Raw genomic sequence first — 22,702 nt, 5'->3', positions numbered from 1 at the left:
CCCCCCGGCAAGGGAGCAGGGGGAGGCCCCGGCAAGGGAGCAGGGGGGGAAGGGGGCCCCCGGCAAGGGCGGGGGGCCCGGCAAGGGAGCAGGGGGGGGGGAAGGGGGCCCCCGGCAAGGGAGCAGGGGGGGGGGAAGGGGGCCCCCGGCAAGGGAGCAGGGGGGGGCCCCCGGCAAGGGAGCAGGGGGGGGGGAAGGGGGCCCCCGGCAAGGGAGCAGGGGGGGGGGGGGGGAAGGGGGCCCCCGGCAGGGGGGGCCCCCGGTAAGGGAGCAGGGGGGGCCCCCGGCAAGGGAGCAGGGGGCCCCCGGGCAGGGGGGGGGGGAAGGGGGCCCCCGGCAGGGGAGGGGGGGGGCCCGGTAAGGGAGCAGGGGGTGGGGGCCCGGTAAGGGAGCAGGGAGGGGGGGGGGGGCCGGCATGGGAGCAGGGGGACCAGGAGCCGGGAGGAAGCAGGGAGCCGGGAGGAAGCAGGGAGCCGGGTGGGTGGGGGATACCGGGGGCTAGGAGCCAAGTACAGGGGGGGGCGGGGGGAGAAGGGGAGCCGGTGATGGAGCCCGAGCTGCAGCACCGCGGCGCTGTCCGCGCGCCCTCCAACCGTTAACCGCCGCGCCGCCCCCAGGCTGCACCTGAAGCTCCGGTAAATTGAACACCTGCTGCACCGGTTAATCGCGACTCTCTGTCCCTCCCCCCTCGCCATTCATTGCCGGCGCCAACACCGCCGCTTCCCCTCTCACCGTTCACAAGCAGCCGTTCTCCATCCTGACACTCGCCCGCACCACCGTCAAACCCGCCTCCGACACGAGGCCTGATTGGTTGAAAGGATGCGACCAATGGTAAGCGGCGATATTCGTTACCCGGGAAACGCGGTCCTCCACCTCGGTCTCATGACGCTGGGCTAGAGATGTGATTGGTCGGTCGGCCTGCCGTTGGTAGAAGGGGCGGGGGAGGAGGCTGTTGCCATAGAAACCGAGCGAGGCCAAAGCGGAGGCAAAGATGGCGTCTGTTGCTGTCCGACTGAGGGGAGGTGAGGACAGGACAATCATGCCGTGAAGCAAGCGGCCAGCCGAGTGGCGACATAGCAATTAATAATTCGTGCTGAGAACCCCAAGTGTAGGCCTGTCTCTGCGACCCCGAGCCAGTAATGGGGGGGATGGGGCATGGGATTGGATGGGGGTGGAGTGGTGTTCTCCATATATCTCCCTCCCTGTGTGGGATCCTCAGGCCCTTTCTTCATCCGCACCCAGCGGCCATCCAGCCAGCCCCAGATACTCTGCCGGCTAAATGGCTGCAGTGCCCCATCTCCCTGGGTTTCAGTCTGGTGGCCGTTTTACGGTAAACCGCCCTCTCTCCTGGGTGGGATTGAGGTCAGTCATCACCAGCTGGCCTGTAAACAACATCTCAGTCACTCCTCTGCCGAAAGCTCGTTCACCCGATCTCCTTCTCCACAGATGTTGCCTGACCAGCTGAGTGTTTCCAGCATTTTCTGCTTTTATTTCAGATTTCCAGCACCTGTTGTATCTTTGTTTTTTGTCTCATTTACTCTTCCCTCTGTCGGTGCTCTGCAATTTCGAAATTTGCAGATGACACAAAACTTTGAAGTGTAGTAAACAGTGAAGAGGATAATAACAGGCTTCAAGTGGACAGACGGATTGGTGAAATGGGCGGATACGTGGCGGATAAAATTCGAATCAGAAAAGTGTGCGCTCAGGACGACTCCTAAGCGTAACCATGGCTGACACAAACGCAGTTTCTGTGAAGCTGCCGGAGTTCTGGGAGAACCTGGCCACCGCCTGGTTCCTTCAAGCCGAATCGCAATTCCGACTCCGCAGCATCACCGCCGACGCAACGATGTACGACTACCTCCTCGCCTCCCTGGGCAGCTCCACAATCACGTCGGGGTCACCAATGCAGGAGTCTACCTACTCCTAGCAAAAAATACTGAACTCGGAGAGGTTCAACAGAAAAGGTTTAATTGTTGAGGCTGCACGCTGAACACAAAATGGAGTCAGAGACTACACAAAGTACGACTGCCTTTCATCAGTGCACAGCTTCGACTGCCCCTCCCCCGCTCTGGGCTTAACTATGTTGCAGATCGAGTTTCTTAAAGGTGTGATCCTTCTTTAAAGGCATGACGCCTGATTTATAGTCTACGGACCGGAAAGCGGATTGTGTCCTTTCTGTGATCGGTACGCCACAAGGTGATACATTTTGGTAGAAAGAATGAGGAGAGACAATCCAAGCTAAATGGTACAATTTTAAAGTGGGTGCAAGAACAGAGAGACCTGGGGATGCTTGTGCACAAATCTTTGAAGGTGGTTGGACAGGTTAACGAAAAAGTTAATAAAGCATATGGGATCTTGGGCTTTATAAATAGAGGCTGAACTAATGGGAGGAAGGAGGCTCCACAAATATCCCTATCCTCAGTGATGGCGGAGGCCAGCATGTGAGTGCCAAAGAAAAGGCTGAAGCGTTTACAATCATCTTCAGCCAGAAGTGCCGAGTGGATGATCCATCTCGGCATCCTCCTGAGGTCCCCACCATCACAGATGCCAGTCTTCAGCCAAGTGATGGAAGGGGTCATTGACAGTGCTATCAAGTGGAACTTGCTCACCAATAAACTGCTCAGCGGTGCCCAGTTTGGGTTCTGCCAGGACCACTCAGCTCCAGATCTTATTACAGCCTTGGTCCAAACGTGGACAAAAGAGCTGAACTCCAGAGGTGAGGTGAGAGTGGCTGCCCTTGACATCAAGGCAGCCTTTGACTGAATGTGGTATCAAAGAGCCCTAGTAAAAGTGAAGTCAATAGGAATCAAGGGGAAGACTCTCCACTGGCTGGCGTCATACCTAGCACAAAGGAAGATGACTGTGGTTGTTGCAGACCAATCATCTCAGCCCCAGGACATCGCTGCAGGAGTTCCTCAGGGCAGTGTCCTAGGCCCAACCATCTTCAGCTGTTTCATCAATGACCTTCCCTCCATCATAAGGGCGGATGTTCGTTGATGATTACAGTGTTCAGTTCAATTCGCAACTCCTCAGATAATGAAGCAGTCTGTGTCCGCATGCAGCAAGACCTGGACGACATTCAGGTTTGGGGCTGATAAGTGGCAAGTAATATTCACACAACACAAGTGCCAGGCAATGACTATCTCCAACAAGAGAGAGTCTAAACACCTCCCCTTGACATTCAACGGCATTACCATCGTCAAATTCCCCACCATCAATATCCTGGGGGTCACCTTTGACCAGAAACTTAACTGGACCAGCCACATAAATACTGTGACTACAAGAGCAGGTCAGAGGCTAGGTATTCTGCAGCGAGTGTCTCACTTCCTGACTCCCCAAAGCCTTTCCACCATCTGCAAGGCATAAGTAAGGAGTGTGATGGAATACTCTCCACTTGCCTGGATGAGTGCAGCTCCAACAACACTCAAGAAGCTCGACACCATCCAGGATAAAGCAACCTGCTTGATTGGCACCCCATCCACCACCTTAAACATTCGCTCCCTCCACCACCGGCGCAATGTGGCTACAGTGTGTACCATCTACAAGATGCACTGCAGCAAATTGCCAAGGCTTCTTCGACAGCACCTCCCAAACCTGCGAGCTCTACCACCTAGAAGGGCAAGGGCAGCAGGCGCATGGGAACACCACCATCTCCAAGTCACACACCATCCTGTCTTGGAAATATATCACCATTCCTTCATTGTTGCTGGGTCAAAATCCTGGAACTCCCTAACAGCACTATGGGAGTACTTTCACCTCATGGACTGCAGCGGTTCAAGAAGGTGGCACACCACCACCTTTTCCAGTGCAATTTGGGATGGGCAATAAATTCTGGCCTTGCCAGCGATGCCCACATCCCATGAATGAATTTTTAAAAAGATCTTCATTCAAGTCTTCATTCAAGCCTCTGTCAAAGCATTAGCCCATCACATAATCTTGCCAGATGGTGCACTTGTCCTACCCATTAGAAGCTTATCAGCCTAACAGGAAGAGGTATCAGCCCTGACTCATTGGTCTCACCTCTAAGTCAGAAGGTCATGGGTACAAGACACACTGCAGAGACTTCAGCTCATAAACCGGCTGGCACTTCAGTGCAGTTCTGAGGGAACACTGCACTCTCAGAGGGGCCATCTTTCGGATACGTTAAACCGAGGCCTCATCTACACCTGCCTCTTGCACATTTCTGTGGAATTCCTCCTTGGGTTCTAGCTCTCTGAGAACAGGAACGACCAACCGACCAGCATAGGGTGTTTGAACTGATAGCCAATGGTAGGAGGTGAAGAATGGAAGGAATTGAAATAATACTAAATTGCAAAATTTCCTGGAAAATTGACAAATAAAATCCACATACCAAACAAAACACAATAAAAGCAAATAAAAAAAGCCAAAGTAAGTCTCTGCACACAGTACTCCCAAACCAGCTAAACACAACTTTATAAGATTGACTGTCAACAGCCAGGGAGTGAGTTTAAGAATGGCCTTCAGTGCTGGCATCACATGTTTGGAGTAGTGAATGGAAAATGCAGGGTTACTTAATTAACATCATTCTGACACCCTTAATGGAGCCCTTGTGTGCCTATTAAAAACCCAGCCAGGAAAAAGCAGGCAGCGCAATCCCAGCTCACACCAGGCGCAAATCTCTGGATTTACAAAACCCCTTTGACGAGTGTAGACGTGCCAATGGTGCAGAACTATGGAAAATGTACTCCAGTTCACATTCAATCCCTGGACCACCATTGCTTTCATTCTTAATAAGAAGCCTTTGATGTCGAACCTTGTCAAAGGCCTTCTGAAAGTCTAAATGAACTGAAATTCCACTGTACATTATCTGGAGTGTCGTGAAAGTATAGGGTGTAATGATCTCTGAGTTCTTGGACAAGACACCAATAGGCAGCAGCCAGTATGTTTGAGCAATAGATCAAGATTTATTAAGCATACAGTGTAATATACTTAATATTAGGCGATAGTTTTAACGAGTAGCTCACAGCCCTTGGTCTCTGGAACCTCTCGGACACAGATGACGTCGTCTTATGTCTGTTCCTTTGTTCTCGCAGTACGTCTGTGTGAAGTTGTTCTTTGAGTATTGAGGTTTTAACCCTTTTCTTATCAACAGTTCATTTGGCCAGTGTCCATATATGGTCTTTAACAAAATCACCTTTTATAATTGGTTCTAATGGTCAAAATACCATTGTCACTCAGACTAAGGTAGCATCCCGCCTTTCCAGTATTTTTCCACCAACTTTGCCATGTTCAGTGTTATCTTGTTTATAGTTTTTCACCCCATTGGAATTTACTTTATCTCTTTCATTTCTAGCTTCCCTGGTACAAGGCCTTTATACCAAGGGCCCATATCAGCGCTGTTTCACTAGTCTTGAGGTATCCAAACTTTCTCACTTTAATCTACCAGATAAATACCTTATCTCCATGATCTCTCTCATTTTATGTCCTTGTACTAATTATTTTTTAAATATCGTTGCAATTAGTTTTGTTAAGCGAATTCTAATTTCTACTTAGCATCATACAGTAATATGTTTTTTTTAGCAATTTAACCTTCACTCGCAGTGTGTGGCTGTTGTCAAAACTGCTTTTGACTGTCCTTCGCAGCTGCATTTTGAACAAGTCTTAACTTTTTTAGTTACTCAGGAATAATTATGGGTAATATTATTTGGTCAATGGCTACACTTGAATTTATATGTATATGATTCTCATCTACTAAATATCTTTAAATATCAGCCTTTCGTACAAGGGTAAATTTTCCACTTCAGTGCTCTTGGCATATGCTGTAGGACATATTGGATGGAAAATGGCAGGCCGCAGCTGTGCAATCTCCTAGTGTGCACCAATGAGGTTTGTCAGGCATGATCCTACCCTTCTAAAACCTATATCCTTCGGATGGGTTCTTTTACTCTGCCTGGTACAGAAGTTAGGCCGATTGACATGTAGTTGTCTGGGTCGGATTCATCACCTTTGATGGTTAGGTGACACCATGGTTTATACATTGTTGTTCTGCCTTTCAGATTCCATTTGAATGGAGTAATTCAATGCAAGGAGGAAGAGCAACTACCGACTGAATATTTTGAAATGGCGTTTGCTCCATCCAAGATCATGAACGGGCCTAAAATGCAGACTAAGATGAGCACATGGACACCCCTGAACCACCAGCCCACCAATGACAAGGCAAGGGAGTATAATTACCAAGGAGAAATGCTCTTCAATAATTCATGTTATACAGGCTGTATCCAAGTGGAAGTTGTATCCCTTTTTTGATGTGTGTTCTGTATAAGTGGATTGTCATGACGGTTGATAGTTACATTCATGAGGTGATCAGACAACTTATTCAATTTATTTCACATGTAAGATATAGGCAGGAGGAGCCAGGACTGAAGTCAGGAGTCAGAGGGGAGACCACAATGAAGCAGGGCTACCATTTAAATGTTACAGTTCTGGAGGAGTGGAGGGGGACTGCCAAGGTCTAACTAATAGGAATGTGCTGGTATGAGAGAACTCTGGGTCATTTCTACATTGGAGCCATGCTAACTGACTCAATAACCATATAACCAAATTGTGCCAGACATTTTAACTAAAAAAGTTCCCTGTTTTTTCATGCTCTTTTTCAGCGTGAATCCCTTCTATGCATAACCAGTGATTTAAGTTTAATTTGAGAAACAACACTACATTTTACCAACTCCCTCATTGGCATTTGTTATACATGAGGTTAACTGTTGTTTTATACAATGGCCCTGAAATTAGGATCGGGAGCTTGTCGCGCGTGCAAGCCCCCGATGTGCACTCACCCGGCGCGCCGACATCTGAAGCCCGGGCCTGCTTGCATTTCCTGTCACTGGCCTGGTTCAGATGTCGGCGCGATGTGCTTACCTGATCCAGTGGTGTAGTTAGTGCGATGTGCCGGCTGGGATCAGGTGAGCACTGTACAACCAATCAGGGGAGGGGAAGCTTCATTCATGAGTTTGAGAGTAAGAACTGTCAAACTCATGAAAAGTATGGGCTGCCAAAACACTACTTAAACTTGAAATAAAATTTTAAAAACATCCCACTGATTATATTAACTATAAATAAGTTTTTAAAAATATTTTAAACAATTAATCAAATTTTTGAAAAAAATAAAAAAATTTAAAATAGGGTCTAAAACTAAACTTACCTTACTGTAAATTCTTTAAAAATAATAAACCTGTGGGAAAAAAAATTCTAAATTGTACTAAAAGACCACTTACCTGTAAAACTAAATACTTACGTCTGGTTTTTCCACGCGTAAAAACCGGAGGCCTTTACACTCGGGCAACTCTGGAAAAAAAAAAGGAATTTCAGCGCGCATGCGCTGCATCACAAGTCGCACGCATTCTGCCTCTTAACCCCTTGGGTCAGAGGACAGGAAATGCCGGTTTTCAGCGCATGCGCTGTGCATGCTGAAAACCGGCAATTCCTCCGGGCACACGCGTGAGTACCCCGTCCGTACTCATGCGTTGTGACAGGAATTACTGGGCCAATGTTAAAATAAAAGATTTTCCTGGGTTCTCTTGTGATTGGAAACAGACCCGTGACAAAGCAGCTTTACTGTCGCTGCCTGTACTGTTGCTCAGTTTATGAGGTACCTTCCCTAATGCACTCTTACTGAGTCTGCCGGGTTGATTGGGGGCAAACTGCTTGCAACTTCAGTTCCTTCTATTGGCACTGATAGCCACTTTTGCCAGTATTGATTTGGATGACCAGGCTGTCTCGGTTGGTTCTCCCACAGTTCTTGATGCTCAGTGCTCACATGGCCACAGATGATGGCTGCCTCCTTCTTCAGGAAGATGGCCACTTTATGGTCCAGAGTATATGATGTAGTTAATTCCGTGCTAGACAGAATATTGGAGACTCTCGCTGGGTCTGCTGTAGACATTTCCAATCTTAAGAAACAGAGATTCTCTTTCAATTCTAATATACTCTTTTCTCCCTCCAACAGGTCTTTGAAGAAAGAGGAGAATTACTTGGGAAATGGGTAAGAGGGCCATGTGTTGGTTTTGTAGCTAGAAAGTTTTAACTTTAATCAAACACAAATTAATAGCTCTTCTGATAGTTTAGGAAGTCTATCCATTGAATAACTGAACAATACGGACCAGGAAGTCCCTAAGTTGAATCCCTACACTGTGCTGAGTTAGCTGATCTCAGTCGTGGGAGCGCTGCAGTTGCCATCAGAGTCTTGGTTTAGGGAGAAGTAAATCAGCCAGGGTTTACATTTCTGATCAGTATCCAGTGACCCCTGCTAGAGGTGTACATGTGTGGCCCTCAGCCCATGGACTTCATTAGGCTCATTTTTGCTGCTGCTCATAGTTAATAGCCTGTTAACACTCACTTTGAAGGCCCAAAGGTGAAGAATAGTCATTTGGGCAAGGTATCAGAGGGCATTAATGGAAATAAAAACTGGGAGAGATGTAAAACGGGCTGCTGGCTCGCTATCACCCATTTTACACTTTCACACAAAGTCAAGATCTATCCCGGAGAGTGAAACAGCAACTTGAAGACAGCAGAGCTAGATAAGAGAGACCCCACATTCTCCAACTAACAGTGTGCAATGCCATGTGGGATTGACTAGTAATATTATAAAAATGGTACGTCTGTGTGTACGTCACACTTTGGATGTCACACGTGTCATGTTTCCGCGCCACACTTGGCCAAAGCTAACTATATGCTAATCTCTTGTTTTTCCCTAAATTTTTCAGTTACTTGATATGAAAATTCATTGTAGCTAAATGGAAATTACCTCCAGCTGATTGATATGTAAATTTGTCAATTCTGATTTATAAATTGTAATTCAGTCGTATGCAATTTTCTTGGAAAGGAGAAAGCAAACAGTAGTATGATCATGCTTACCTACCAAATTGTCTTCTGTTTGCTTGGATAGCTCCTCACAGTATTTACATGAATGTCTTCACCTTTCTCAAAATCTTGGGCTTGAAGTTGCTATTTTGATTCAGAGCTATCTTGCTGTTAGCTTCAGAGAGATGAGCATACGCTGATTCTGTGAAGGTGAGTGGAAGCTAACTCATACCTGGGAGTGTATATTTCCTCATGGTGTAAAAGGACACGAGTTTCTTCCTGAGTTTTAAAAAAACATTTCAAAACAAACTGCAGAATGAATTTTTCGGGTAAGATTTTGGGTTATCAGTGGTTTCATTTTTAACTTAAAGAGGCAGGTTATGTCAGAGATAGCTAAACAGCCAGCCAGAAATAGAAAGAGAGAAAGAAAGTCAGTGAACCATGTCTTTCCTCAACCTAATTTGAATTCTTTTTTCTTTTTCCAAATCAATTGAATTTTGGAAGTTTCTCATTGATCATCATTATCTTTATTTTGTTAAAGTTAAAAAATATAATTTTTCTAATTAAACATAGCTGTGCTACCTATGCATCTAGGTCCAAGATGTGAGCAAAATTGTAATATTCCTCCATCTCTGCAGTACACATGTCCATTGTCTCATCAATGTTACTGCCCTGTGATTATTCACTTTCCCCAAGTGCCCAGGGCCCACCCTTCACACTGCTTGTTTAGCCTTTCAATGCTCCAATGCTTCCAAATATTCACTGACCCAAAAACTCTCTACCTTTTAGACGACTCACTCTCCCTCCCTGCCCCAAATTCACTACTGACTCCAGTAATCCTGACTCAGAGGAGGCTACAGTCTCAGGTGCCAGGGAAATTCATACGTCGACGATTAGTAAGACATTCTCAAAGGATTAACAGCAGTCCCCTGACTACACATCCATCATAACAGCTCCCCAGCCTTCACGGCTTCTCCAAGCCTTCTATGTGAAATCATCTGTCATTGGGTCTCACTAACAACCCTAAACACTTCACCCCAACCAGACCTTATTTAGCCAAATGTCTTCATTAAATAAACGAGCAAGTGAAAACATTACCATGTGTTTTATTATGATTATTGAGTACTCGTGTCATATAAGGCCCTACTCCTACTCACCGTACTTCCCCTGAGTGCCTAGACATGCTTTCCTATGGCCTGTACTTGTGCTTATTCTAGGTGCAACCTGAGGGCCAGTGTCATGAGAGGTGGTTGGCCCCATGCTTGGAACAAGAGCCCTTTGGGACTGAGGTGAAACCTCATCTCATGATAGCTGAGTCTTGGGAATAGCCTGCTGTGGGCTGCATCTCTCATGTGACTGTCTGGCCAGGCTGGTCCTGCCTCCTACGTACTCTTTGACTAGGCCCATGAGGGGCTAATCCAGAAGCCTGGCATATGCTGCTATCCTGGGCCCAGATTCAAGATGGCCACTCATCAGCGAGATGGGAAATCTAAAGACCAGAATTCAGCGCTCTGTAAAGCCTGCCCCTGGGCTTCCAGGGCTGCAGTCTGTGCTTCCAAGGAGCAAACATCAACTTATCCTAGATTAAGTCTACAGCAAAGTCTGCATCCCTGGCGTTGCTGTTTATGTCGGTAGTGGACTTCACCGCAACCCCTGTCATCTGCCGCACCTCCTGGGAGACGGACCTCTCTGGAAACACCACTGCTTCTTCTGAATCTCTTAGAGAAGCACAATGATGTTAGGTTGGGGCAGCAGCACATGTCACTGGTGGGCGCATGTACCACTGCAGTGACATTGCGAGGTCCCCACCAGCCCCAAGGAAATTTGGGGTCTTTGTGGGTGAAATTAGTCCACGCCAGTAGCACGGAATGGGCTGAATTGGCCTCCCATTTTACACTGTGCCTGATTTCCTTTTCCATTGACTTCAGGCACAGTGTAAACTGGGCTGCAAATTCACTATCAGCATAGACCACTTTCACCACCTCTGTCCCTGTATCATGTGTGCCTTTCTATCTCTTGCCACATCTCTGTGTTTGTCTCTTTTATTCTCTCTGCCCCTTGTATGTTAAAAATCCCAACAGGAATAAGTTCAGGCAGGCTGTAGCCGAAAAGTACCCACAGGAATTCACGTGTAATTGCCATTCTCCAAATGAGAGACCACAAAGACAGATGTGAGGGAATTGGAGATGTTACATGGGAACAGTAGATTGTTCTTGCCTAAGGTTGAGGATGAGGTACCTTGTATGAGCAACACAGGAGGAAGCTGTATCTGGCCTGTGTCACACTACACCAAGGAATGTACTGGATAACAAAAATAAGCAACGATTTCTTAATCAGCACAGCTGGATAAATAAATAAGTAAATATACCAGTACTAGAGTGGGCCGGTAAATAAATTTGGCTAATCATTCTAGTTCCGTTTTTTTCCTTGCCCAGTCTCATAGACTTCGCATAAGCTCTCAAAAATTCATTATCTTCTGCTGAAGGATTGCAGCCTATCATTGACTGTGCCCTTCTCTGCCATTTTACAAGTCTTAACTCATCCCTCGTTTCTCTTGTAATTGCACAAATCATTTCCTCCCTGATTCAATTGGAAGTTACTTGATTCAACAATAACTTGCACTTACCTTTAATATAGCAAAACGTCCTTCGGCACTTCACAGCTGGGGCAATGAGGGAGACTGTCTGAGCAGGAGCTAGGAGTTAGAGGAGATGATTGAAGGTGTGGAGGGGGTGGTGAGACTGACACTGAGCAGGGTCTAGGAGAATCATAGAATGATACAGCACAGGAGGCCATTCGGCCCATCATACCTGCACCAGCTCTTTGAAAGAGCTATCCAATTAATCAGCAAAGCAAAAAGAAAGACTTGCATTTATACAATGCCCTTCATGACCTCAGGACGTCCCAAAGATTAGGGAGGTGACTGAAGCCATGGAGGGAGGCGGGGGGTGAGACTGACACTGAGCAGGGATTAGAAAAAGAGTTAGAGTCGGTGACTGAAGGGATGGGGAGGTGACTGAAAACGTGGGGCATGAATAGGTACATTGGAACAGGTGATATTGGGAGCAGCAGTGAGAGTGGACCGACCTGTGAGGGAACAGGCGAAGGAGGAGCGAGGAAATAAAGCTCGAGGCCCAGACCGAGCTATTGGGAGCAGCAGTGAGAGCGGACCTCAACAGGCAACATTCGAAAGTGATGTTAGAGATTAAAAGTGTCGTCGGCACAAGGGAAGGAGCTGATTGGTAAGTAGGACCTGGTGAGTATTTCTACAGTCCAGTTGTTAAAGTAAAAGTAAGGTCTCTAGTTTAGAGTAAGTAGTGTTTAAAGTGAAGTAAGGTCCCTAGTGTATTTAATATTATTTAATTTAAAGGAAGTAAAGGGAGTAAATTAAGGGTAGGACATGGCAGGGCAGCTCAGCAGTGTGGAGTGCTCCTCCTGTGCTATGTGGGAAGTCAGGGACACTTTCGGTGTCCAGGGCGAACACGTGTGCAGGAAGTGTCTCCAGCTGCAGCTACTCGAAATCCGTGTTTCGGAGCTGGAGCTGCGGCTGGAGTCACTGTGGAGCATCCGCGAGGCTGAGATCTTCGTGGATAGCACGTTTAATGAGGCGGTCACACCGCAGGTAAAGAGTGCACAGGCAGACAGGGAATGGGTGACCGCCAGACAGAGTAAAAGAACTAGGAAGATAGTGCAGGAGTCCCCTGGGTCCATCTCCCTCTCCAACAGATTTTCCATTTTGGATACTGCTGGGGGAGATGGTTTCTCAGGGGAATGCAGCAAGAGCCAAGTCCATGGCACTACTAGTGGCTCAGCTGCACAGGAGGGGAGGAAAAAGAGTGGGAGAGCAATAGTGATAGGGGATTCTATCATAAGGGGAACAGATAGACATTTCTGTGGCCGCAGACGTGACTTCAGGATGGTATGTTGCCTCCCTGGTGCCAGGGTCAAGGATGTCACTGAGCAGCTGCAGGATATTCTGAAGGGGGAGGGTGAACAGCCAGAGGTCGTGGTCCATATCGGTACCAACGACATAGGTAGAAAGAGGGACGAGGTCCTGCAAGCAGAATGTAGGGAGCTAGGAAATAAATGAAAAAGCAGAACCTCAAAGGTAGTAATCTCAGGATTACTCCCAGTGCCACATGCTAGCAAGAGCAGAAATAGGAGAATAGACCAGATGAATGTGTGGCTGGAGCGATGGTGTAGGAGGGAGGGATTTAAATTCCTGAGGCATTGGGACCGATTCTGGGGAAGGTGGGACCTGTACAAGCTGGATGGGTTACACCTCCGGCAGAAACGGGACCAACATCCTCGCAGGGGGGTTTGCTAGTGCTGTTGGGCAGGATTTAAACTAGTTTGTCAGGGGGCTGGGAACCTAAGTGTGGGCCCAGAATGGAGAGAAACAAAGCTGGAAGTGCAAGTTAGAAAATTAGTCAGCAAAACTAGTAGGGAGCAGAAACAAAGGCCAACAGTAAAGAGGGTCAAAGTGCAGAAAAATATTAAACAGGCAAAGTTGAAGGCACTTTATCTAAATGCACGTAGCATTCGCAACAAGGTGGATGAATTAATGGCACTAATAGAAGTAAATGGGTATGATGTAATTGTCATTACAGAGACATGGTTGCAGGGTAACCAAAGCTGGGATCTGAATGTTCCAGGGTACTCAACATTTAGGAAGGACAGACAAAAAGGAAAAGGAGGTGGCGTAGCGCTGTTAATAAGGGATGAGATCAGTACGTTAGAGATAAAAGATCTTGGCTCGGCAGATCGTGATGTAGAACTGGAATCAGCTTGGGTGGAGCTAAGAAACAACAAAGGGTGGAAAACATTGGTGGGAGTTGTGTATAGGCCACCAAACAGTAATGGTAATGTAGGGCACAGTATCAATCAAGAGATTAGAAGTGCATGTAACAAGGGCAATACGGTAATCATGGGGGACTTTAATCTACATATTGACTGGTCAAATCAAATTACCACTAATGGTGTGAAGGTCGAAATCTTGGAATGCATGCGAGATGGTTTCCTGGATCAGTATGTGGAGGAACCAACCAGGGAACAGGCTATTCTGGATCTGGTACTGTGTAATGAGAAAGGGCTAATCAATAATCTTGTGGTAAAGGGGCCTTTAGGGACAAGTGACCATAATATGATTGAATTTTATATTAAGTTTGAGAGTAATGTAGTCCAATCTGAAACTAAGGTCTTCAATCTAAACAGAGGAAACTACAAGGGTATGAGGGACAAGTTGGCCATAGTAGATTGGGAGACTACACTAAAAGGTATGAAGGTGGACATACAATGGCTAACATTCAAGGAAACAATGCATAATTTGCAACAAACATGTATTCCTCTCGGGCATAAAAACCCAAAAGGAAAAGTGATCCAACCATGGCTAACAAAAGAAATTAAAGCAAGTATTAAGTCAAAGAAGGAAGCTTATAAAGTTGCCAGAAAAAGCGGTCAGCCTGAGGATTTGGATCCTTTTAGAAATCAGCAAAGGGGGACCAAGAAATTGATAAAGAAAGGGAAAATGGAATATGAGCACAAACTAGCGAAAAATATAAAAACGGATTGTAAAAGCTTCTATAGGTATGTGAAAAGGAAAAGACTGGCGAAAGTAAATGTAGGTCCTTTACAGTCAGAGATGGGAGAACTTATAATGGGGAATGAGGAAATGGCAGAGAAATTAAATAAATACTTTGTTTCTGTCTTCACAGAGGAAGACACAAAAAACCTCCCAGAAATACGAGAAAACCAAGGGTGTGACGAGAATGAGGAACTTAAAGAAATTATTATTAGTAAAAAAACAGTACTAGCAAAATTAATGGGACTAAAAGTCGATAAATCCCAAGGACCGGATGACCTACATCCTAGGGGTTTGAAAGGGGTGGCCATTGGAATAGTGGACGCATTGGTTGTCATCTTCCAAAATCCTATAGATTCTGGAATGGTTCCTGCAGATTGGAGGACAGCAAATGTAACCCCGCTAATTAAGAAAGGAGGGAGAGAGAACATGGGGAACTACAGACCTGTAAGCCTCACATCAGTAGTTGGGAAAATGCTGGAATCTATTATAAAGAATGCAATAACTGGGCACTTAGAAACTAATAGTAAGATTGGGCAGAGTCAACATGGATTTATGAAAGGGAAATCCTGTTTGACAAATCTATTGGAGTTCTTTGAGGATCTAACTAGTGGAGTAGACAAAGGGGAACCGGTAGATGTGGTGTATCTGGATTTTCAGAAGGCCTTTGATAAGTTCCCACACAAGGGGAACAAAATTAGGGCACATGGAATTGGGGGTAATATACTAGCATGGATTGAGAATTGGTTAACAGACAGAAAACAAAGAGTTGGGACAAATGGGTCTTTTTCAGGATGGCAGGCTATGACTAGTGGGGTACCGCAGGATCGGTGCTTGGGCCCCAGCTATTCACAATCTATATCAATGATTTGGATGAGGGGACTAAATGTAACATTTCCAAATTTGCTGATGATACAAAGCTAGTTGGCAGTGTCAGTTGCGAAGAGGATGTTAAGAGGCTTCAAGGGGATCTCGACAGGCTCAGTGAGTGGGCGAGAACATGGCAGATGGAATATAATGTGGATAAATGTGAAGTTATCCACTTTGGTAGAAAAAACAGAAAGGCAGAGTATTTCCTAAATGGTGAAAGATTGGGGAATGCAGATGCTCAAAGGGACCTGGGTGTCCTTGTACATGAGTCACTGAAAGTGAATGTGCAGGTGCAATAAGCCATTAGGAAGGCAAATGGTATGCTGGCCTTCATTACAAGAGGTTTTGAGTACAGGAGTAAAGAAGTCTTACTCCAATTATATAGGGCCTTGGTGAGACCACACTTGGAGTACTGTGTACAATTTTGGTCTCCTTACCTAAGGAAGGATATACTTGCCATAAAGGGAGTGCAACAAAGGTTCACGAGATTGATTCCTGGGATGGCGGCACTGTCATATGAGAAGAGATTGAGTAAACTAGGCCTGTATTCTCTTGAATTCAGAAGAATGAGAGGGGACCTCACTGAAGCATACAAAATTATTACAGGGTTTTGATAGGATGGATGCTGGGAGAATGTTTGTCTTGGCTGGGGAGTCTAGAACCAGGGGCCACAGCCTCAGGATAAAGGGTAGGCCATTCAGGACTGAGATGAGAAGAAATTTCTTCACACAGAGAGTGGTGAATCTTTGGAATTCTCTACCCCAGAGGGCTGTGGAGGCTCAGTCATTGGGTATATTCAAGACAGAAGTCGATAGATTTCTGACTAGTAAGGGCATCAAAGGATATGGCGATAAGACCGATGAATGAAGTTGAGGCAGTAGATCAGCCATGATCTCATTGAATGGCGGAGCAGGCTCGAAGGGCCGAATGGCCTACTCCTGCTCCTATTTCTTATGTTCTTATGTGATAGTGGGAGTGGAGCCATATGGTGGACCACAGAAAAAAGGCAGTTAGGTGGAGTCTGGTCGGGCGTATCAAAGGCCAGGAAGAGGATGCAGAAGGACAGTGTGCCACTTAGATAGTCATTCAGGATATCATGGGCGACTTTGACCAGGGTAATCATTTTTTCTGTGAGCATTGCAGAAGTAGAAAAAGGATTTGAACAGGGAGTGGTGCAAAGAGGTGGATGTGGAGTTGGGAGGCAATAATGTGTTTGATGGCCTTAGAAAGGATGGGAGGTTAGAGTTGGGGTGGTAGTTGGAGAAGATGGAGGGGTAGAGGGTGGGGTTTTTAGGGAGAGGGTGGATTTTAGGGAGATGGTTGATGGTGGTAGTTATGAAAGGGGAAATGACAGTATAAAGAAAGGAAGGGGTTGACAATGTCTAAACATTGGGTCAAGGAACTCAGAGAATCATAGAAATTTATGGCACAGAAGGAGGTCATTTGGTCCACCGTGTCTGTGCCGGCCGAAAAAGCCCTACCCAGCCTAATCCCACTTTCCAGCACTTGGTCCATAGCCTTGTAGGTTACAGCACTTCAAGTGCATATCCAAGTACTTTTTGAATTTGATGAGGGTTTCTATCCCTACCACCCTTTCAGGCAGTGAGTTCCAGACCCCACCACCCTCTGGGTGAAAAAAGTTCTCCTCAACTCCCCTCTCATTCTTCTACCAATTACTTTAACTCTATGCCCCCTGGTTATTGACCTCTCTGCTAAGGGAAATAGGTCCTTCTATCCACTCTATCTAGGCCCCTCATAATTTTGTTGAAGTGACTATTGCCAATGAACTGGCAGCTGCGCAGAAGCATACTGCGCACTCCAACAACCAGTACGGTCTCCAATAACCAGAAGCATGATGTTTCTGCTTTTTAAAAAACCATCACGCTAACGAGATTGCTCCCTTCCCGGCTTTTTCTCACCAGCCCGCTCCCTTCCCGGCTTTTTCTCACCAGCCCGCTCCCTTCCCGGCTTTTTCTCACCAGCCCGCTCCCTTCCCGGCTTTTTCTCACCAGCCCGCTCCCTTCCCGGCTTTTTCTCACCAGCCCGCTCCCTTCCCGGCTTTTTCTCACCAGCCCGCTCCATTCCCGGCTTTTTCTCACCAGCCCGCTCCCTTCCCGGCTTTTTCTCAGCAGCCCGCTCCCTTCCCAGCTTTTTCTCAGCAGCCCGCTCCCTTCCCGGCTTTGTAAAAAAAAATTTAACGAACCCACTCCCATGACGAACCGGCAGCGCACATGCGCAGAATGCTTCCGGATCATTGGCAGCATTCGCGTTCTAATTTTATACACCTCAATAAAGTCTCCCCTCAGCCTCCTCTGTTCCAAAAAAAAAACAACCCCAGCCTATCCAATCTTTCCTCATTGCTAAAATTCTCCAGTCCTGGCAACATCCTTGTAAATCTCCTCTGTACCCTCTCTCATGCAATCACATCTTTCCTGTAATGTGGTGACCAGAACTGCACACAGTACTCTAGTTGTGGCCGAGCTAGTGTTTTATACAGTTCAAGCACAACCTTCCTGCTCTTATATTCTATGCCTCAGCTAATAAAAGAAAGTATTCTGTATGCCTTCTTAACCACCTTATCTACCTGTCTTGCTACCTTCAGGGATCTGTGGACATGCACTCCAAGGTCCCTCTGTTCCTCTACACTTCTCAGTATCCTACTATTTATTGTGTATTCCCTTGCCTTGTTAGCCCTCCTCAAATGCATTACCTCTTACTTCTCCGGATTGAATTCCATTTGCCACTTTTCCACCCACCTGACCAGTCCATTGATATCTTTCTGCAGTCTACAGCTTTCTTCCTCACTATCAACTACATGCCAGTTCTTGTATCATCTGCAAACTTCTTAATCATGCCCCCTAAATTGAAGTCTAGATCATTGATATATACCACAAAAAGCAAAGGACCTGGTACTGAGCCCTGCAGAACCCCACTGGAAACAGCCTTCCAGTCACAAAAACACCCGTCGTCCATTACCCTTTGCTTCCTGCCACTGAGCCAATTTTGGGTCCAACTTGTCACTTTCCCTTGGATCAAAAATAGCACCATGGGATCTTTTACGTCCACCTGAGGGAGCAGGCGGGGCCTTGGCTTAGCGTCTCATCCGAAAGATGGCAGCTCCGACAATGCAGCACTCCCTCAGTACTGCACCAGAGCGTGAAGTTATATTTTGTGCTCATGTTTCTGGAGTGGGACCTGAAGCCACAACCTTCTGACGCGGAGGCGAGAGTGCTACCAACTGAGCCACAGCTGACACAAATATAGGTGAGTGGTCAAGAGCTGGGTCAAGAAGTAGTTGAGGGAGCAAGTGGTGGGTCTTTTGCAAGAGTTTAGTAAGGGCTTTCCTGGAGATGAATCACACTGGGGTACTTTTCCATGGTTGATAATGGCCCTCAGCCAAATGGCCATCTTCATGCGTGAGTCTGAACATCAACTGTTGGTGGGCCATTCAGCTTGGGGGGGGGGGGGGCGGCGGGTGGCGCTCGCAGTCATGGCCAGTCACCACATCCAGACAGACACATTCTCTGTCCAGGGTCAGTAAGTTCAGTAGTATGAACCCTGGCTGATTTTTTTCCCCCTCCTATCCTTGGAACACCAGTGCCATTTGTAGCATGCCTGTCATGCCCTGGCTGAGATTGTTTAACTCAGCACAGACTAGCAATTGAATGTGGGGGCTTGCTGGGCTTTTGATTTGTTCAGTATTGGCTGCATGTGGAGCTGGTCCTGACACATATGTAAGGCCGCCCACCCCCCTCCCCAGGTGATATTACAAGTCTGAGCCAGTCCATTGTATCTAATTGTAGGTGCAGATCCTAATACCTGTTTTCCCAGAATGTGGTGCAGCAATAGAAGGCTATTAAAATGGGTATGAACTGAAACCCTAGCTGATAAATTCATCGCTTTATCCTCGGCCATCGTAAAACACACGTTCGGCTTTTGCGAGATGCATTTCTGTTTTATTGAAGATTTAGCAATGTTGTACAATACACTCCTCAGAATGTCCTATCTCTTTATGCCATAATATGTCCTGCCGTGTGATGTAGAACTGTGGTTCACCTTTACCTTCTCCTCTCCCACTGGCATTGACTCAAGCTGGGCTATGGTTCCAAAAGCAGACACATTCCTCATGTACCACTCCCAAGTGGCTGGGTGCGCTTGGATAGTGAGTGTTGGAGGTCTATTAGGCAGTGAGACTCACTCAGTACCCAATGTACACACACTTCCAGCAGATAGCGACTGCCAGTCATTCTTTCTCCACTTCCTCACTCGGGACACTGAAACCAATTGCAGCAACCCACAGCCTCCCAGCAGAGCTCCGCTAACTTGGTTTAGACCAGGGATCAAAATTGGGACTTTCTTAGTCACCATGGCACAGTACTACAGCACACGGTGTATTTCTCTGTCGAGTGAGCCCTCGGGATTGTTGTGCTTTGTCTTTATTAATCTTCTCATGGACGTGCATGTTGTTGATTGCCAATTAAGTGAGGTACACCACATGAATGTATTTGTCACTGCACACACCTCTGAATGGCTTCTTTCATGCTAACCCGTCCTCTCAGCTGCAGGTTATGCATTACATGGGGACAGCAGGAAGAGGAAGGGGTAAGAAGGCTTATCTACAAAACAGAAAATTAACAAACAAAAAAAACTATTAACTCACCAGAATTAATTTCCAGAGCGAGCCTTGGTGCCAATATCAAATTATGATTACATTTATAAATTTTTTCCAATGATTTTATCTTCAAGAAGTTACTAGTTGATCTCCTGTGGCTTTGCATACAAGAGTAGCGGAGGAGTAAAAGATGAGGGCAGAGGAGAGGAGGGTGGAGGAGAGAAGGGGAAGGAGAGGGGAGGGGAAAGGAGAGAGGAGTGGAGAGAGTGAGGATGGGGAGAGGCAAGGAGGGGTCAAAGAGAAGAGCAGAGGGGGAAATGAGGAAAGGGGAGAAGAGGAGGAAAGGAGGTTGGAGGGGCGGGTGAGGAGAGGGGGAGGTGCAGTGGGTTTGAAGGGAGAATTAAGGGGAATGAGGAGTACAGGGGAGGGAGGAGAAGGGGAGAGGGAAGAAGGGAGGGGAGGGGAAAGATGGATGATAAAGGGGATGGAGAAGAATGGAAGATGAGAGAAATGTGAAGAGGAGAGGAAGATTGGAGGGGGAGAGGAAGGGTAGGGTGGGAGGGGAGAGGGGGAAGTGGAGGGGAAGGGAAGAGAGGGGAGGGGGAGAGTGACGGCTCACTATTTTTAATATATAATAGATATTTTGGTGATAGCAATGTGGATGGCATCATTAGGGAAAACTGATGTTACCACATTGGTGATGAGTGGGATTGACTGTGTTTTTACTTTCTCTTGCTTCCTTGTTCAGTTTGACAAGTGGACTGACTCACAGCGTCGCAAGATTCTTCTCGACCTGTTTGAAAGATGTTCTGTCTCTCAGTTGAAATTCTGTGAGCAACATTTGCATAGCAGAGTTCCTGCGGAGGCTCTGGACTTCACTTGTTTCCTTCCCAGAGTGCTGGCTTTGTACATCTTCTCCTTCTTGGATCCAAGGAGCCTTTGCCGCTGTGCACAGGTAACATCAAGACAGAAGGTTTATGGTGGTGTTTTCACAAATTAAAAAAAATCTCTCGTTGGTTCCTTTTAATAGTAAAACTAGTTAAACAAACTAATAGTTTGTGGAGTGGGCAGGTGCTTCTGCAGAATGGGAGAATGTTGTAGTACTTACTGTGCTGTCTGTGTAGCTTGATGTAGTTGAGGATACCTCAATCATGTATCAGCACACAAACCAAGTGGTGGGGATTCCTGCAGTACGGCGGCGTGGAGCGGGAGCAGCTCCAAGGGGCCATCTTCAGGGCCATTATGTCTAGGATTAATCCATCATTTGATGAAAATGTGAATATATTTTGATTATTCCTGAAGTCAGAACAACACTTTGACCTTACATGCTAACTTTGGACTCATACAGCCCATTTCTACCAGTTAAAGAAAGAAAGAACTGGATGGCTCTTTCAAAGAGCTGGCACAGGCACAATGGACTGAATGGCCTCCTTCTGTGCTGTATAATTCTATGAAGATAACGTGGTGAATATCTGCCGAACAGAAACCATAAATTCAGCACTCTCAGACAACTTGTTCTCGGGGTGTGGCTGACGCTGGCAATACTGGCATTCATCGCACCTTTATACAGCATCTGTCACCACCTCAGGATGTCCCAAAGCCCTTTACAGACAATGAATTACTTTTTGAAGTGTAGTCACTGTTGAGATGCAGCGAAACGCAGCAGCCAATTTGCGCACAAGCAAGATCCCGCAAACAGCAATGAGACAATGACAATCTGTTTTTAGTTGTTGATTGAGGAATAAATATTGGCCAGGACACCGGGAGGAACTCCCCTGCTCTTCTTCGAATAGTGCACCTGAGAGAGCAGACGGAACCATGGTTTAACGTCTCTTCTGAAAGACAGCCCCTCTAACAGTGCAACACTCTCTGAGTACTGCACTGGGAGTGTCCGCCCAAGTCTCTGGAATGGGAGTTGAACTCACAACCTTCTGACTCAGAGGTGAGAGTGCTACTAACTGAGCCAAGGCTGGTACCTGTTCTGTTACAGTGACATTCCTTTAATGCAATGTGAGTGCAGTGCAGAGTGGCCCCAGATGATCAGGTAGTCACTATCCTGTGGAACTGTTTTGTGGTGTGGGCTGCTTGTGGCTGCTTCCACACAATGAGACTGATGAACACACAGGCCGGAATTTTCCTTACCGAGTCGGGTCGGGTGCATGCGGGCTGCGTGACGGGTCAGAACCACGTTTTGATGATCCCGCTCCTCAGGGCGACTTTCAGTTAATGGCGCCTATTAAGGCAGACGTGCACATTTCCCGGCCCTATTAAATGGTGCTGGTCTGATGATGTAATCGATGACTCATTTCCAGCATTTGAAGGTTCATCTAGGAGTGTGCAGGGAGGATATTGCAGGATCTTCTCATTGCTTACACTTCAAAACATGACTTCACAAAGACAGAGGGCTGCACCCAGGTTTTCAGATGACTTCCTACCTATTCTTGTAGAGGGAGTCAGAGCACACAGGGAGGTCCTCTTCGCTGCTGATGGGCAGAAGAGACCTCCCCAAGAGACAAAAAGAGCCTGGCTCCAAATTGCTGGGGAGGTGAACAGCAGGGATGTGGTGAGGCGAACCTGGGTGCAGTGCCAGAAGTGCTTCAATGATCTCATGAGATCAGGAAAGGTGAGTGCAAAGCCACACTCAACTTCATCCTGCTGTGCCCGTCACCACATCCCCATCACTCTGCCTTCCCAAGCCTGCTCCTGCACATCATTACTCACACCAATACGATAGCAAAATACTGCAGATGTTGGAAATCCGAAATAACAACAGAAAATGCTGGAAAAACTCAGCAGGTCAGGCAACATCCGTGGAGAGAAAT

General features: G+C 46.7%; 2 protein-coding genes across 6 annotated transcripts in view; one reads left to right on the top strand and one right to left on the bottom strand.

Moving 5' to 3' along the window:
- LOC147112414 (frizzled-3) overlaps positions 1–1,029 on the bottom strand; it is a 127,443-nt gene extending 126,414 nt beyond the window's left edge. For 2 of the 4 annotated variants that reach the window (XM_085996645.1, XM_085996648.1), the window contains exon 1: positions 733–1,029. The gene's annotated coding sequence lies outside the window, so the exon portion shown is untranslated. Of the gene's footprint in view, positions 1–624; positions 675–732 lie in introns of those variants that run through there. The other 2 variants (XM_085996649.1, XM_085996647.1) reach the window with 2 other exon arrangements.
- Positions 944–22,702, top strand: part of fbxo16 (F-box protein 16) — a 45,545-nt gene continuing 23,786 nt past the window's right edge. For both annotated transcript variants that reach the window (XM_085996651.1, XM_085996650.1), the window contains exons 1-4: positions 944–1,022; positions 6,018–6,177; positions 7,964–7,999; positions 20,629–20,835. In XM_085996651.1, the coding sequence (XP_085852777.1) occupies positions 6,082–6,177; positions 7,964–7,999; positions 20,629–20,835 (339 nt within the window). In that variant the 5' untranslated portion in view covers positions 944–1,022; positions 6,018–6,081. The remainder of the gene's footprint in view (positions 1,023–6,017; positions 6,178–7,963; positions 8,000–20,628; positions 20,836–22,702) is intronic.

Source organism: Somniosus microcephalus, chromosome 9, assembly GCF_052327205.1.
Source record: "Somniosus microcephalus isolate GS21.2 chromosome 9, FLI_Smic_1.0, whole genome shotgun sequence".
Classification (NCBI taxonomy): Eukaryota; Metazoa; Chordata; class Chondrichthyes; order Squaliformes; family Somniosidae; genus Somniosus; species Somniosus microcephalus.
This window is presented reverse-complemented; position numbering and strand designations above follow the sequence as displayed.